The sequence below is a fragment of the Paroedura picta genome, chromosome 10, assembly GCF_049243985.1.
Source record: "Paroedura picta isolate Pp20150507F chromosome 10, Ppicta_v3.0, whole genome shotgun sequence".
Taxonomy (NCBI): domain Eukaryota; kingdom Metazoa; phylum Chordata; class Lepidosauria; order Squamata; family Gekkonidae; genus Paroedura; species Paroedura picta.
In genome coordinates this window covers 65,523,792-65,542,025 of record NC_135378.1, presented here as the reverse complement: position 1 = coordinate 65,542,025, position 18,234 = coordinate 65,523,792, and the positions used below count along the sequence as shown (strand labels likewise).

The 18,234-nt window shown below is 40.8% G+C and overlaps 1 protein-coding gene across 50 annotated transcripts in view; it reads left to right on the top strand.

Annotated features, from left to right (window-relative positions):
* The window catches only part of ANK2 (ankyrin 2), a 331,669-nt gene that overhangs the window by 271,884 nt on the left and 41,551 nt on the right, over nt 1-18,234 (top strand). For 18 of the 50 annotated variants that reach the window (XM_077300524.1, XM_077300529.1, XM_077300521.1 and 15 more), the window contains 10 exons: nt 442-545; nt 1,837-1,878; nt 3,632-3,667; nt 6,103-6,327; nt 8,179-8,277; nt 9,408-9,562; nt 10,365-10,576; nt 12,137-12,341; nt 14,586-14,682; nt 15,513-15,741. In XM_077300524.1, coding sequence (XP_077156639.1) covers nt 442-545; nt 1,837-1,878; nt 3,632-3,667; nt 6,103-6,327; nt 8,179-8,277; nt 9,408-9,562; nt 10,365-10,576; nt 12,137-12,341; nt 14,586-14,682; nt 15,513-15,741 — 1,404 coding nt within the window. The remainder of the gene's footprint in view (nt 1-441; nt 546-1,836; nt 1,879-3,631; nt 3,668-6,102; nt 6,328-8,178; nt 8,278-9,407; nt 9,563-10,364; nt 10,577-12,136; nt 12,342-14,585; nt 14,683-15,512; nt 15,742-18,234) is intronic. The other 32 variants (XM_077300531.1, XM_077300563.1, XM_077300556.1 and 29 more) reach the window with 6 other exon arrangements.

Here is an 18,234-nt window from a genome sequence, read left to right as displayed (position 1 = left end):
AGTTAAAAGGTTAAAGATTTTATTGGAACAAAATTTAATGCAATGTGGGCAAAACAAGCTAATGTATCATTCTCATCCCTCTCCCCATTAATGAATCTTTACCAAGATAACTCAAAAACATTTAAATTTTATGTGGCCAGATTTTGTAGAAGGTGCTCTTATACTAGAATATATCATATAACTGTCATTAAAAATCATATTGTTCTTCATCAATTCAATAGAAAGGCTTGATATTATTTTATAGGTCTTTTCTGCTTGATCCAGCAGGATTTTAGAGCTGGTTGTTAATTAATATATGAATCTTCTCCCCCCACTACTCATATTTAAAAACTTCTCATGCCTGGTAGTGAACCAAACCATGGAATTGTAATTTGACAGTTTTTGCTTGGTTTGGTTGTATGCTGTAAATAAAAACTATCTTACATGGTTTTGGATTTCCAGGTGTCCACACTGGCTAAAGAAGGAGAGAGAACTTCATATCGCTTAAGCTGGAGTCCTGACAATCTGGACAATGTTACTATTTCTGCTAGCCCTATCCATTCTGGGTAAGTAATCCAGAAGAAAGAGGTAGATAGTCTGAACTAATACTGAGTTTGGATGCAAGTATTGCCTAGTTACTGTTTGAATGCAACAGTTCTAACCATTCTGATTAAAGGATTCACCTACACATCAAGTTTAAACCAGTGTCAATCAGATCTAAGCGTTATACATTTCCCACAGAACCCTGGGAACTGTGGTTTCTTATTGGAGGAGCATTCTTTGTGGGAGATCCCCAGTGTATTGACAAAAACACATTGCCCAGAGTTTCTTTGATATGAACCAGTATTTTTTGCATGACCAGTTATAGGGTGATAACTTGATTAGCAGTTCTTGGAAGGTGTGATTTATTCATTTGATTGTTACCATCTGCATTGTTGTTTAAAAACACATGTATTTAAATATTTTGGCAGACAATTTATTCACATCAGAGTAGTTTCATAACCAAATGCAGTACTATGCCACAGACAGCAAGAGGTTTGGGTTTTTTTTTCATTTTTATGCCCTAGATTACAGTTTTAAAGCCTTAAATTTAATTTCTAACGGGCTTGCAGCTATAAAGAATTTGGATATGTAACTGATCTGAATGGAGTGGCAGTGGCCGATTGAGGGAAGAAAGAGAGTGAAATGACAGATGGTCTTTACATCAGTAGTGACGTATTCTGGCATGTGGAAAGTTGATCAGTCGACAGCTGTGTGTTTGGTATTAGACACCATGTCTGACCTTAGTCAGATTTTTTTGAGATTACAGCACCACACTAGACCAAAAATAAATAGAATTAAGTTTTAATTTTTCCCAATAAAAATAAGGCCATTGCATAGACTTTGCCTTGATCCAGTGAATGTGATGGTAACTTCTTCCTCTGCAAAGGAATTCAACGCAGACCCAATTCGTTCCACTGAATTGAATGCAAAAGGGATTCCAGGCAGGTGGGCTACATATATGCATTACAGCTCATTCCTGGAACATTGCATTGGACTGGGAGTCTGGATTGTGTAGAGTTGGTCTTGTCTCTTGTGGTAGGTTAACAAGGACTAGGATGTGTGTAATTTTGTTGTGTGTAGGGGGTCCCATTGTATTTATGATGAAAGAAAGTGCTTACAGTAGGGTTTTATTTTTGGAATATTGTAATAGCTGGTAACAGAAAGTCAATACTTAATTTGAAGTATTTCAAATAGTGAAAAGTTGCTCAGTACAATTTAAGATTTGCCCAATTTTGGTATCGGGAATAGGGAGAATAGAGTGGTAGTGAAGAACCAGTATTGAAATTGAAAAATAATTAGAGTTATCATTCTTAGCTGCCTGTCTTCAAAAAAGGAGATTGGATCATTGCTAACAAGGTAAATTACATTTCTTGTTTTTCTCCAATATGCTGTCTCCCATCTCCCTCCAAATGGCAGTGAAAACAGGACCTAGCAGCTACCAACTAAAAGTTATCAACAACAATTTTAAATAAAACACGTTTTACCTTTAGGAAATCTACCTGCTGGTTTTTAACATGTTTACAGGAAGCAATAAATACTTGGGAAGTCCCACTCATGACAGCAATGTAACATGGGAAGAAGGGATTTAAGGAACATTGTGTGAGAAAGTCATAAGTTGTGATTAATCATGGAAGAGAAAACTAGTATCATGTTAGTATCAGGTGAAATATCAGAAAACAAATGAGATCAATTAGGGCAACTTGAACAGTAAAAAGATGCAAGAGCTTCAAACACCTAAATTTGGAATGGAAATGAAACCAGGAATGCAGTCAAACACAAGGTGACAACTTTTTTCAGGAAAATGGGTAATGAAAATGACACCTAAGAGTGCAACAGAGATATTGGTTCCATACTAACTCAAACCAAATGCCGCCAGATGTTTAAAGAGTGGGGTTCAGGGTCTCCATAGTATTCTATGCATAGGCAGTTCCTAAGTGAGGCAAATAAAACTTCCCCTAGGGCTGTTTCAGCTCATGAAAATGGTGCCAGTGAAAGCCCCCCACCTTCCCCTGCACCTTGGCCCTAAACTGAATTTGAGCCCCTGCAGACTTTTAAAATACCTTTCTCTGCAACTGCTGTGTGGCTGCAGGGAAAATGATCAAGTCCAAGTCTCATGCAATTTGGCTCTTTACATTTTCATGCTTTTCAACCTCAGCGTATTCAACATGACCAAATTATCCGTGGAATTGAATTTCAGATATACAGCTGAAACGGTCAGAATATCATATTAATTCAGAGTTAATACCACCTACTGTATGATTGCTATCATGGTGGGAGGGGGGAAGGCTCTTCAAAAACATGACATTAAAGAATTCTGTGAATCCAGGTATTATATGCTATGGGACCACTATGGCCTTTTATGCACGGCCGCTGAAAGGGCGGCATGGAGAACACGGAGGAGGAAGAAGTGAAGCAAACCACTTATGCACGGGATGGGACGCAACGGTGACAAAACCCAGAGTATCTGATTATGCACGCGGCTACTCTGGAGCCGCTTCTGATTGCGCCCCGGTCCCGGGAAGCTCCACTTTCTTCCGCATCTTGCGAACGTGGCTTTTTCGGTGGCATACATTGACTCTGCGCCCGGTTGCCACCTGCAGTGTGCATAATTGGTGATTTTAGCCGTCGCCATTCCACCCCAAATGCGGATCTTCCACTCCATGCATAATGGGCCTATATGGAGACCACCAAAAAGCTCTTAATTCTGCTTGGCATTGCACTAAATGTGAATGAAGCTGAGGAAGCCCTTATTCTGTACCCCCACCATGAAAGTGACACCTGGACTGCATCAGGCTGGTCTGTGGAATAGCTGTAGTGGTCAGTATAGGTCAACGCTTTTTAGGTAGCAACCAGATGGGGATGGAAAAACATTTAATTCTATCTCACGTTCCTAAGTACTCACATTCGATGTAGACTTCCAGGTTATGTGCAGAGGGACATCTGTTTCATGCAAGCTTTGCTCCTGTATATACTTTCTGTAATCTGTGTTGACATAGTCACTTTACATCATTCCATTAGTAGGTCAAATCATCTTTTCTTCCTTCTTTTATTTCATTTATCCATTCTTTCTCTCTTTTTTTGTTCTGCTAAATTATCTCTTCTGTTGCAGCCGCTCCTCTCCATGTTTTGACCATGACAACAGCAGGTGAACTTATATATAATTTCATTTTTAATATTTTCTTTCACCCTTCCTCTTATTTGCTCATCCACTTCAGGATGCTCTGGTACACTGATACCATTTATTGGTTTAGCATAGGAGAAATATTTTTTTTTGCCTATGGAACATGTAGCCATTGCCATGATTTAAGAACTTCCTTGGTAGACCAGAAGGAAAGTGTTTAGTATGGTATCAGCCTCCAAAACATTCTCAGATGCAATTCTTTTCTTAGAGCTCTCTAAAACACAGCAAGAAATCTGATATCTGAGTGTACTGATTGGAAATGTACTTGAGATTTCTATGGTTATTGAAAGGCTTGTAACATTTCTAGGGAAACAAAATTGACTCTGCCATTAAATAGGCTCTAGAACATGATTCCAGAGGGCGTGCATTGCTGAAGCAACCTGATGAACCTGTTTTGTAGTTAATATTTCCCACTGTGACTAATTCTGACTGCTGCTATCTCCTTGTTTCCTGCATCAAACAGTAATTTTGATTAACTGGAAGACCTTGTACACAGGATTGTGTTCTCCAGCTATGTGTACAGAAGAATGCCTGCCTGCCTGCCCAACTAACTCTTAACGCACCATCCTGTCTGAACTGATATGCATGGTGGGCATATCATGTTTGAGCTTCCATTTGAGGTGTCTGGAGGGCATAAGCAAGGCTTCCTTTGCTCTGTTGGAGTTACATTTGCATGCTGTGCAACTGAGAGCCTGAGCAGGCATCTAGCTTATATTTGCCACTAGATGCCAATCTTGTGTCTACCCTTCCGTGCACTCTGCTTCACATAAGGGCATTAACTGTTGCCGTCAACAACCCTGAATGACTGTGCTTCTTCAGTTACTTGCTTACAGACCTAGCTGACGAGCTCCTTAGTGTGTGTGTTTGTTGCTTCATGTGTGTCGACACACACTGTGATATTTTATAGTGCCTGTTTTATTATAACAACAGCAGATAACAGGTGAAAAATCACTGCTGCAGCTCCAAAATGAAACCTTTCAGGATAATCTTGTTTGTTCCTTCCTGTATTACATATTACGTTAAGATGTGTATGTGGGGGGGATTCTTCTTCAGGGGTAGTCAAACTGTGGCCCTCCAGATGTCCATGGACTACAATTCCCATGAGCCTCTGACAGCAAACACTGACTACCCTAAACAATGATGATCAGAAATGTGACATTCCCCTTCCTTTCTAAAGATCATTGTCAGTGTTTCCCACTTCCCACCCCCTTGAACTTTCATATAGATATTAATAAGTAAGAGTCCCCCTGGGGGAAACTCCTAGTGGAGGGCAGTAGAAGATGCAAGTGCATGGCTTACTTCAAGGTGGCCAGCGGTGGGTGGACTTCTAATGGTCATCCCTATGATTTGCTTGGACTGTTGGGTGAAATTCTGTGTGGATCCAACTGGGAAAAGGCCAAAGGGTGATGCAAAAAGGACAATTATATATAACAATGATTATGCACACATTTAGTTTTATGGGTGCTGAGGAAGCAACAAATCCATAGATACTCTTATATTTTCCTGGGTGTCTTGCTGACTAAAAAAATCTAGATAGCTGCTTAATGTTCTTCATTTGTCTTAGGAAACACTATAAAATTACAATTCAGGTACAGATTTTAAAAAGTCCAACAGAGGTTTAATGGACATTGCAGTTGCAGCCTCCTAGAATCTTTGAATAACATAATTCCCTTGCAGCAAGCTGAACTCAGTAACTGGCTTCTCCAGAGGAGAAAGGCTTTCTCCATTCTCCACTGAATGGATGGAGAAGCAAAAGAAAGTTATGAAATACAACCTATAATGAATGACTGGCATAACCCTTAGCTAACAAAAAGCAGCTACAAATCCTGCTAAATTTCTTTCTATCATATCTCTTTATCTCTGATTTACTGAATGCTTTTTAGATTCAAATTAATCTGAATGTATAATGACAGCTTCGTTTATTACACTGATAGCGCAGCTATAGCCAGTTGCATAGATCATATAGCCCAAGCTGATTCCAGTGCAAACATGGGGGCAGTTCTGTACTGCCGCCTATTAAACGAGTCAATTACAGGCCCCAGAATACTCTGAGTAGGGATATCAACATGGGTCCTGGGTATCTACTGTGAGGCTAGAGATATTCTTATTTGCACACTTACTTACAGTTCTGCTTTTACTAAAAAGAAACCAAATCATATATTTATGTATGAATGATTGAGGCAATTAATAAGATTTTTTTCAAGGGAGGGGCATAGGGCACCACACACACACACACACACACACACACAAATATATATACACCTTAGTGTTGGTACCTTTGACCAATAGAAATGGCCAGCATGTAACCATGTTGTTGATTAAATTGAAAGAAAGAAGTATAGTAGCATGCATTCAGATTTTCTTCTCAATCATGCCTAATACTCCTTCCCAATTTTCAGTTTCCTGGTCAGTTTCATGGTGGATGCTCGAGGTGGAGCTATGCGGGGTTGCAGGCACAATGGGCTTCGAATCATTATTCCACCTCGGAAATGCACTGCTCCGACACGAGTCACCTGCAGGCTGGTCAAGCGCCACAGACTGGCCACAATGCCCCCCATGGTGGAAGGAGAAGGCCTGGCTAGCCGTCTCATTGAAGTAGGACCCTCCGGCGCTCAGTTCCTTGGGTAAGACTTTTTTGTTTGCTGAAAAGAAAAACAAAACCACCTGAAATAGATTATTTCCTGTTATTTGTGATAATAATCTAGGACAGGGGTAATCAACCTGTGGTCCTCCAGATGTCCATGGACTCCAATTCCCATGAGCCTCTGCCAGCATTTGCTGGCAGGGGCTCTTGGGAATTGGAGTCCATGGACATCTGGAGGACCACAAGTTGACTACCCCTGATTTAGGATACCTCAGTACTTTAGCACTGGGAGTAAAAAAAGAGCATGGAAAATTTGTGATAGGACGGTGGCTCTACAGTGCAAGGTGAGACACTGTTAGGCCAGCATTAATGTGATTAGCTGATATGCCTTTCCATTTAAAGTGCCAGTAGCTGCAACTCAGGGTGTGGTGTGCTTCCTGGAGTAAGTCTGTTTAATCTGTGTTGAGCTGTTAAAGCAGAATCACTTTACAATCATAGACAGTTAATGAGATATTTTACTTTGGATAACTAATTGCTGTTGTTGGAGAAGCACAATGAATTTCTCTTGGAAGGTACAACACAACCTGAAGCCCCATTCAAGAGATACTTATTGTCTCTCCTTGGGTGTTTTTGTCACTGCTTGGGACTGTCTGGGAAGCACAAACCTGTCATTTTTCTGAGGCTGTAGCAATAACGCAATGTGGACATTTTCTAAAGACCTAGACTTTTTAGTATGTTTTTCTGCTGAAACTAGCAGTTTAATACTTTTATTTTATGAATAATTTCCCCCCTTACCAATGATGCCATCCAAAGAATGGATGATCAAATGAAACCCTTCTGCTTAGAGTGAATGGCTTCCGCTGCAAACAGGCCAAAGGATGAAGATGTTTAAAATCTGTCAGGAAGCAAGTCAAATATGCTGGAGACCTGTCACTCCACATTAGTCAGCCAATTATTTCTTAATCAATATTAGCTCCAGAGAATGGCATTTAAGAAGAAAGGGATGTGATTTGGTACACTCTACAGCAGGGGTAGTCAACCTATGATCCTCCCGATGTTCATGGACTACAATTCCCATGAGCCCCTGCCAGCATTTGCTCGCAGGGGCTCATGGGAATTGTAGTCCATGAACATCGGGAGGACCACAGGTTGACTACCCCTGCTCTACAGGGAAACCATCTGTCATTCCCCCCCCCTGTAATTTTACTGTTGTAACATTTCATCAGGGGAATACTGAACTATAGATAGGTACCCATCTGTAATGCAGGGGATGCTTCTGACACTTATATAAAACTCCTTTCTTTTGACATAATCTTCAGAACTAGATTTAAAAAATAAACAAATAAAAGCTTTGACCCCCCCCCCCAAATAAATAATTCCTTGGCTGCTACATTTTTCAGTTCTTCCTTTGCCTCTATTTACCTGCTTCTTCTCCTTCCAAAAGAGTCACATTATGTTCAACATTTCTCCCCCCCCCTCTCAGTCAAGGAATGTCAATGAAAACTCAGTGTGATAGGAGTTTTCATCCTGTTTCTCCAGGCTTTGTCTTGTATTGCTGGGCACTTTTCTGGGTGGCGTCCTAGCAGTGAAATCAGAGTCACTGAACACTTCTTGCCAAACCAAATCGTAATTGAAGTGCACATGTGTAGCAACTGGATGTCGCTCCCATTAATGTCAGAAGCAAAGTTAACATATCACTGAACCTAATGAGCTCGTGATAAGGTTCAAATTCACAGGGGCTCGTTTTGTCTATCCTAAACAAATCAAGGCAGAAACCTGTTCAGTGTACACCTAATTCCACTCTGAGCAGACAGTGGCAATGGGTTCTGGAAAAAGAAAACATAAAGCGTATTTATTTTCTTTCTTTCACTGCTGCTTTGGATGTACTCAGTAAACTTCACCTGCCTACGGCTCCTCCCCCACTTAATGAGGGAGAAAGTTTGGTCAGCCGAATCCTTCAGCTGGGGCCTCCTGGGACCAAATTTCTTGGGTAGGAGAGACTTAAAAACAAATTGATGGATGCTGGCCTCCCCATTCTTCTCCTTCTGCAATATTATTTATTATGTCACTGTGCACATGACATTGTCCCCTCTCTATGATTTTAAATTTTGTATACCTGACCTTTAGTAGATCATTTTCTGGCCCCTGTGATATGTCGTTTTTGTTTTGGTGATATGTTTGTACCTTTTGTTAAAGTTCCTTGACCTCCGTTTTTGTTTTAGCATGAGAACTTCTTAGTTGTAAATCGTACCAGTTGTTATTGCTGTTATGTATTCTGTGTCTGTAGCAAAGCAACCTGGATTGGAATGGAAGGAATCTACTGTAAACTACTTTTTCTTCTCTCTCTCTCTTTTTTTGGCCTCCATTACCACCAAAACAGGAGCAATATGTTATATGTTGAATATAACATAGTACTTAGCATGATGACATCTGCATTCAGAACGGCCAATGTGATTTGTCTAGTTAAGACTATTGAATGGAATTTATTCATAGTTTTTTACCGAAATGGATAATATAAGCTATGATAAATATATATACATTTATATATAACATATGTTCACCAAAGAGCAAAATTTTGATCTTTGCACTAGTAGAAACACAGAGCCTTTGTCTATTGGGCTTTTTAAAACAAGTTATCAATTGTGCCAAATACTCCAGTGGAATCAAAATGCTAATTTACCATCAGTACAAATTAACAACTAATATCAAAATCTTGATTAGGTCTGTTTTTTCCACTAGTAGAAGATCATAATTTTTTAAGGTGTCCATATAGACAACAGTAGATTCTGCATGACAGTGTGATCGCGCAGGCTTCCATGCATCAAAACAATAGTTTAATTGGGAGGCTCTTAGTAAAGAAAGAAAAAAAAATCTGCACATCCCATACAAGCCCCAGTCCTTTTAGCCAGTTCTCAAGCAATGGGAAAGATCCATTGGTCCTACTACAAGCTACAATGCCAATGTGCTACTTGTTTGCATTTTTTTGGGGGGGGGGGTTGCATTCAGGAATGGCAAAGAAGCAGGTAGAATTCCAGGTCACTTTGTAACAGACTGAACAAATCCGTATCTAGTTGCTTCTTTATTGCTGCATTTTATTAATATGCTGTGTTGCTGCAATAGGCCTGTGATTGTCGAGATCCCTCACTTTGCGGCTCTGCGTGGGAAAGAAAGGGAACTGGTGATCCTGCGCAGTGAGAATGGAGACAACTGGAAGGAACATTTCTGTGAATATACAGAGGATGAACTGAATGAAATCCTAAATGGGATGGATGAAGGTACCCATTTTGCTAGACAAGGACCATGGAAAACATAAAAGATACAGAAAGGAAATAAAAGCAGCCTTTCTGTTTTTCAGCTGTTCTGTTGCCACAAATCATCTGCTATCGGCATCTTTTGTTCAGCTCTTGTCTTGCCAACTCTGAGCTAACATGTTTAAGGCTTCGTGGTTCAATGGGGAGGAAGCTGGACCATAACCAGGGTCAAGCCCAGTCAAGGTGAATTTGTGGGTTGAAGCCCACAAGTTCCTTCTGCTTAGTTTGTGCCTTCTGCCACATCGTTCCCCATTAAAGGAAAGTTTAGGAAAAGAGGGTCAGTTGTCCTGCCACTAATGGCACCAGTAGAGAAAGACAAACATTGCAGGGCTCACTGTAGGCTATGGGAAAATTTTATGAATTAATATTCAAGTTTCCCTGCACCGAGATTGATTTCTCTATTTTAAATCAAAATTACATTTAATGGTTTGATATTGTAGAATTTCTCTACTTACTATGGCCAGTGCAAACGTACTATAGACACTTCGGAGATCTTTCTGTTCACCCTTCATTCATTTTCACATTTTGTAATTTGTTTTCTTTCTCTTTGTAATTTGTTTTCTTTCTAGAAATGTCAGTGTTTACAGGGATAGTCAAACTGCGGCCCTCCAGATGTCCATGAACTACAATTCCCATGAGCTCCTGCCAGTGAGTGCTGGCAGGGGCTCATGGGAATTGTAGTCTATGGACATCTGGAGGGCTGCAGTTTGACTACCCTTGGTTTACAATATTAAATATTGCTTAATTGTGTTCTCTTCTGACTCAGTTCTTGATACTCCTGAAGAACTAGAGAAGAAACGCATATGCCGTATCATCACTCGGGACTTCCCACAATACTTTGCTGTAGTATCCCGTATCAAACAAGACAGTAACCTGATTGGGCCGGAAGGAGGTGTGCTGAGCAGTACAGTAGTACCCCAAGTCCAGGCGGTCTTTCCAGAAGGAGCACTAACCAAGCGTATTCGTGTTGGTCTGCAGGTATGGACCTTTTCGTTTCAGGCAATTGTGGAATGGGGTATATTTTCTCTATAAATTACGTAAAATGCTGTGTTGATGTACAATAATCTATCTAAAGCACTACCTGGAGGAAATCAAGTTAAAGGTAGCTTACTACCTTACTAATATTTAAATACATGTCCTTGTTTGTATATATGCGAGCTTAAATGGACTCCAGGGAATGGTAGAGGACAGGAAGGCCTGGAGGATCATTGTCCATGGGGTCACGATGGATCGGACACGACTTCACAACTAACAACACTTGTTTGTACCAAAAGAATCCATATTGAGCTTGCTATTATCTGACATTCTACATTTATTTTTATTTACACCAATTAACTTATTTCCAAAAAAATTGTAACTAGTATAATTCCTGCATAATTCACATGGGACTCTGAATGGTGATAGGCTGAACTCACACTAGTAAAATGCTTTGAATGTGCAGTGAAAGGATTGGTTAGTTAAATTATTCCTGAAGCAGGTTGTCATCTGATTCCAGTGGCTCCTTTAAGGTCAAGAAAGTTTAATCCTAGGTATAAGCTTTTGTGTGCATGCCCATTAAGAAACTGCATGCACTCATAATACTGCAATGCAACTCATAATGCATAATAAAACTTTTGTTGGTCTTAAATTTGCCACTGGACTCAAACTTTGCTCTGCTGCTTCATACCAACCCATCTACCCACCTGAATCTATCTTCATGGTATGTTCTATAATTAATAACATAACAACATAAGGGCCTACAGCTTCTCACTTTTTTGTAATTTCTTTCATCCATCACCTATTAGGTGCCTTTCCTGTCTTCTTATGAACTTAAGTTGGGACTGGCAGTTGGGGTGATATCCCATGGTACTGCTTCTGGATAAGTAACACTGTGCAAAAATAATTCCAGAAACTAGAAATTAGGTATGGTCATGAAGCGATAAATTCTGGTTCAGTTCAGAGGGTTCCCAAACTGAACCCCTGAACCCAACTGAACCAAAGCCCCCAAATGAACCAGCCAGTTTATGCTGGTCCATTTTGTTTCTCCCCGCTTAGAAGCAGATGCAAGTGAAATGGACCACTGTTTTGCTTCCCCCTGCTTGGAGGGGGGAGTGAAATGGATGGTTTAAATGGCTCACAACCATTTAAACCTAACAGCTGACAGACAAGGCCACCCGGCTCAGCTGCTAAGCTTAAGTGACCCAAACCTACAAGCCAAACCAGACAAAAGTCCTGGAAATGTTCAGGGAGGCACCTCCGTGGAACCTCAGTTGGGAGGGCATAAACTAGGCCAAATTCATGAACATTTTTGGCTCATGAACCAATTTGTGCCCATCCCTACTAGAAACAGCAGAGTAACTCCAGCTACCAGTCCCAATGTGAAAGGCTCAAGAAAAACACCTGAAGGATCAGATGAACAGCCAGTGGAGGGAAATTAATGGCAGGTAGCAGGAAAAAACAAATGAGGATAAAGGAAGCTGATGTATGATGAAGTGGTATCGGTTGATGATGGGAAATCATTTTTATATGTATATTCCCTTTTTCCATGTCTTTGAATAGGCCCAACCTATGCACAATGAACTTATAAGGAAGATTTTAGGCAACAAAGCTACATTCAGCCCTATAGTTACATTGGAGCCCAGAAGAAGAAAATTCCATAAGCCAATAACAATGACTATTCCTGTTCCAAAAGCTTCCAGTGATGTCATGATTAATGGATATGGGGGTGAAACACCCACACTAAGACTACTGTGCAGTATAACAGGTAGACCTTGATAGTCCTGTGCAGGATGGTGACATTATACTTTGGTGTTTGTTAGTGTGTATTGCTCATTGAAGCTCTTGCTTAGAACATACAGCAAAATGCAATAAACTGGCCCAGGTCTATAGCTGGAATAATGATAACCATACTGTGCAGAAAAGCGCTGTGTGTATTTGTTTGTCAAAGACTGTTTATATTAACCATGTGCTCAGTATCTGAAACCAGGCTAAGTAGCTCAAGAAATGTAAATAAAATTGTGAGCCTATCACTCAAATGGTGAGAATTCATGAATATAATGAATGAGGTGAAGAAATTCTCCCTTAGTCATTAAACATGCCACCAGTTCCTAATATTTGCATATATATTACTCCTTTAAAAAGAAAAAATAATAATTTTTCAAAACTGGAGAAAAGGTGTTTTAAGGTTCTGTATATTGTATCAGTTCAGATCTACCACTGAGCTTACCATGGTTCGTTAATCAGAAGCCATCCTTGAGCATGCAGAGGTCTTCCTCAGCCATTGTCAGAACCAGCAATCACTATGGTTAAGGCCCAGTTTCACTGAATCTGAAACCTGGTTTTATTTGGAATTTAACTTAGTGATGGGAACCTTTAACACCTGTGTCTAAACTGCTTAACCACATTTAAGGAGCAAAATATTCTCTGCGGAGGGACCGCCTCTTTTTTTTAACCTGTTGCCTGATTTGCTTTCTAGTTAGCAGGAAGTTGCTGTTATACTACCCGAAGTCACGGCTTACATTGCTGTCATACCTTTAATTGCCCATTGCAAAACCTATTTTATATTAAATATAATTTTATATGATAACCAAGAAAAATATACATTATCTTCCTTGATGTTCTCCTACATCCTTACTTACTGGTTTGGTATAGTGGTAAAGGGTGGTAGCTTCTGATCTGGAGAACCAGGTTTGTTACTCCACTCCTTTTCAAAGTTGGGTGACCTCACAGTTCTCTCAGAGCTCTCTCAGCCTTCCCTACCTCACAGGTTATCTGTTATCGGGTGTCTGTTATGGGGAGAGAAAGGGTATGCAACTGTAAACTGCTCTAAAACTCCTTCGGGAAGTAAAAAGAGGGATACAAAAAATCAGCTCTTCACCTGTCATTGAAAGATTTTTTGAGATAAATACTTGAGACATTCAAATGGATTCTATTTGGAAAAGTGGTCTAAGAACAAAAGATTAACCATGCCACTCAAAGAATTCTAAAATATTGCTAGTTTTTTCCTTGTTTTGCTTTTGCTCAAAAAAGATAAATTACCAAGATCAGGCAGATGTGAAGATTCAGAAATGTCCAATAACATGTTTAAATTAGACAGCAACAGAATTCAGTGTTCCCTGTCATATATATTTTGTTTACTGCCTGGAAAAAACTAATCCCCATATCAATTCTCCATCATTAGATATTTAAGTGTTTTTTTTAGGGCATATATATGTGTTAATTTTAATGCTAGCCTGCCTTGGTAACGTTCATAGGGTTAGATTATTGATAGTGTGATGTGGGTTGGATCCAGCCAGATTTCTTGTGAAGAAAAAGAGACTAGTGCAGTGGTTTTCAACCTGGGGTTTGGGACCCCTTTGGGGACCTTTGGGGGTCGAACAACCTTTTCACAGGGGTCATGGCAGGGTGAGAAGTTTGGCCAGGGGGCTCTGCTCCTCCTGCAGGTGCCTGAGCTTGGCCACCAGCTGCTCCAGCAGCGCTGCCAGCATTGCACAGTCTCCCACCAGGTGCTTCCAATTGCGGTGCTTAGCAGCCTTGGGCTCCTTGCGGGGTACATCGAGATAGAGTGTTCATCTATCGGGAGCAGCGGTAAAGAGTGAGATCGACATGGTGGGACAAGAGGCAGAACTGAACTGAGGAACCCCGGGAAAAAAATGTATATACAATCATGAACAATGGATCTTCATTCCATTGGTCAGTTTCAGTTTAATTTCTGTGAAAGAACACCTGCATAATTTTATGGTTGGGGGTCACCAACACATGAGGAACTGTATTAAAGGGATTAGGAAGTTTGAGAACCACTGGACTAGTGTTCTCCTTGACCACCAGAAAGGCTATGGTGAGACCTGCATGGGCAAAAGTCACATGAAACTAGAATAACAGTAAGGAGGAGAATTGGGAGAGATTGAGTTAAAAGTTGGCTGGATCCAACCCAGTGTTTGTGCAGTCATGTGTGTGTGTGTACTTGTTATAGAAATGCTTCGTTGCAGTTTATCCTCTTTTATTTTAGGTGGAACAACACCTGCTCAGTGGGAAGATATTACAGGAACAACGCCATTAACATTTGTCAATGAATGTGTTTCCTTCACCACTAATGTATCTGCCAGGTACTAGAATATTGCATCAGAATTTGAAATAGCACTAAACATTGTATATTCATCTTTAGTTATTTATTATTTATTTATTATTTGCTTTGTAGACTGCTCCTTTCTAGGGGCAGTCTTGGGGTAGTTCCCAATATATAAAACTGGATGTACTTGGTTAAACAATATCAATTTTAAAATTAATTTCCATTTATTAATATTAACAAAGATTAAAATATTCCAATAAAACAGTTTGTATATTCAAATGATATATTGGCTATGCAAGGCTTTCTCAAGCAGGGTTTCATAAAACCCTGGTTTTCCTGGTGACCCTGGAAGGTTTTCCTGAATTGGTGGGAGTTAATTATCTCTCTATATATTTTTAAACTTGTTAAACATTTATCAAGTGATATGACCATATATGGCATGTTGACCCCCCCCATGACCAATGAGGGAGTGAGAAGGGGAGGGGCCCGGGGAAACATGGTACATAGCTGTGCTTCCCAACCATATCCTGCATGATCATGCCACTTCTGGGGTGTTTCAGGTGTTTTTCAATGGTAAAAAAGTTGAGAAAAGCTGGGCTACACTCTTGCCGTAATAGGAGGTTGCTATTCTGAATAACCATAATATTCGTCATATTCCTTCTCTTTGAAATATTCACAGTGGGTTAATTTCACGGAGCATGACTAACGTGCTTTGTTTGATTTAACCTAGAGTAAATTAACTTGAAGTTCAGACCATTATATCTAGTACTTGAAAGCTGCAGTAGTAGCTAGACGATTGTCACAAAATCTGAATCAGAATCAAACTGCTTTTTCTTGATTACGATAATTCACTGTTTTTCTTTGCAGGTTTTGGTTGATAGACTGTAGACAGATACAAGAATCTGTTACGTTTGCTTCCCAAGTGTACAGAGAGATTATTTGCGTACCATACATGGCCAAATTTGTAGTGTTTGCCAAATCACATGATCCGATAGAAGCACGGTTGAGATGTTTCTGCATGACAGATGATAAGGTGGATAAAACACTAGAACAACAAGAAAACTTTGCCGAAGTTGCTCGAAGCAGAGATGTAGAGGTATGATTTTAAGAACTTACAAAATGAGGCACTTTGTTCAAAATATTTTTAAAACAATAGTGTTGGAACCTAACAAGGGTCAGTGTACTTCCAGTTGCAGAATGCTTCTTTCCTGACTCTTCTTTCCTGATACCACCCCTAGTACTTCCTAGTACCTAATGAGGGCCAGAAGACCCTTGGGAATGGTATGAATTACAGTCCAGGTGTTGTTCAGAAATTGAAACTCACTCAGAAACTCTGTCCCCAAAATGCTAGAAAGCAGTGTTGGTGCTGTTTTCCAGCCTTGAAAACACAAATAGGGACCCTCCTAAGCTTCCTGCCAATAACAGAATTCCCATTCATCACAATGGAACTCAGATCTATATAGGTGTAGGATGAGTATGTGTTCCCTTTGTTGGTGTTGTGGGTTTGGATAGAGAGGGTATACTTGAGAAGGAGCTTTGCTTCTGGGCATGGTAGGAGATTACTTAGTTTATTCAGCCCTTGGTTCTGTGTTGTGATTTGCTTTTTCTTTCTTTGTTTATTTGTTTGCCCGTTTTATTACCACCATTCACTTATCCTAGGGACACTGGCAGGTGGCTATGTATCCTAATGTCCAACAAAAGACTACTTTTGTGGCAAACGAGGGACTTTTTGAGCACACTCTCCTAGTCAATGGGCTTAGGAATGTCACAAATATATTCTATACTCTGATAGACAAAATGCTATCAGGGCTGAAAAATTTTACTCTGGCACACATTGATGATGTTTCCATATTTAGCCAAAGAAGCTGGTCTGGCAATCAAAGCATTGAAATGTCAGCAATGAGCCAGGTGAAGTGGAACAATAAAACCTGACTGGATGTAATCCAAGAGAGGGCCGGAGCAACAAGCTGCTCTAGCCACTCTGATTGGCCAGCAACAGCTGAGATGGAATTGATATCGTAGCTGCATGCTGGAGGCAGTTTATTCTAATTCTGATTAGCATACTGACAGAACCTACCTGACAGAGCCAGAAGAGGCCTGACGTAAATCCTTGAAGAATATTAGGGTGTTTTGCCTCATGTTGTTATTTCCTGTGTGATTGAAGGAGATAACTAAGCACACAGCAATTGTAACAATAGGGTGTAATTCTTATCTATCTGGATGTAGATGAGGTAAAAGTTCATATAGAAGAAGAAGAAGAAGAAGAAGAAGAAGAAGAAGAAGAAGAAGAAGAAGAAGAAGAAGAAGAAGAGTTGGTTCTTATATGCCGCTTTTCCCTACCCGAAGGAGGCTCAAAGCGGCTTACAGTCGCCTTCCCATTCCTCCCCCCACAACAGACACCCTGTGGGGTGGGTGAGGCTGAGAGAGCACTGATATCACTGCTCGGTCAGAACAGTTTTATCAGTGCCATGGCGAGCCCAAGGTCACCCAGCTGGCTGCATGTGGGGGAGTGCAGAATCGAACCTGGCATGCCAGATTAGAAGTCCGCGTTCCTAACCACTACACCAAACTGGCTGGAAACTAAAAAGAAATACATTCTAGCACCTGATTCACCTTTTATTTTTATTTTTTACTACCCAAAGGAGTCTCAAAGCAGATTTCAATTGCCTACCCTTCCCTTCTCCACAATAGACACCTGTGAGGTAGGTGAGGATGAGATAGCTCTGAGTGAACTGTGACTGGCCTAAGGTTATCCAGCTGGCTGCATATAGAGGGGTAGGGAATCAAACTCACTTCTTCATGTTCAAGGCTGGTGCTCTTAGCCACTACACTCATGACCAAGATCAGGCCAAGTCTTGGAGATGGCCCCCTATAACAGCTGTGCATGTAGAGTCTTTGACTACAGCAATACATGGAGGGGGTAGCTAACTCTTTAATGTTTCTGAAAGATTATTCCTATAGAATGTGCATTTCACAGATTCTTTGCTTAGTTGACAGTCCAAGTCCTAGTTCTAGTGCCTTTCAGAGAATCTGCTAAAGCAGTGGTCCCCAACCACCGAGCCGCAGCCCGGTGCCGGTCCGCGAAGGCCCCAGCACCAGGCTGCAGCTCCCTTTCCCCGCCACCCCAGGCTTCTTTTTGCAGGGGGGAGAGAGAGAAGAGTGGCCGCATGTGCAAATGCGCATGCGCGGCCACAAACGCACGTGCATGGCAGTTTTGAGCATGCACGTATGTGCTGCAGTTTTGCGCATGCGAGTTTGCAGCAGCACATGGCACAAACGTGCATGCACGACCCGGCCTCGCATGTGCGCAACTGCCGCATATGTGCGTTTGCAGCCACGCATGGCGCAAATGTGCATATACGGCCGCGCGGGCGTGGCCGCCGGATCGCTCTCCCATACCCACTGGTCCGCAGCCTAAAAAAGGTTGCGGACCACTGTGCTAAAGAGATGTTGAACGCAACTATCATTTTTCATATTACCTGTCTTTTTTCAGTTGTGACCATATCGGTCAAGCCCTTTTCAATTATAGTTTGGATGAAGACGGAATTTTCCTTGACAAAAATGCAGCTTCATTATGGGAATATTACTT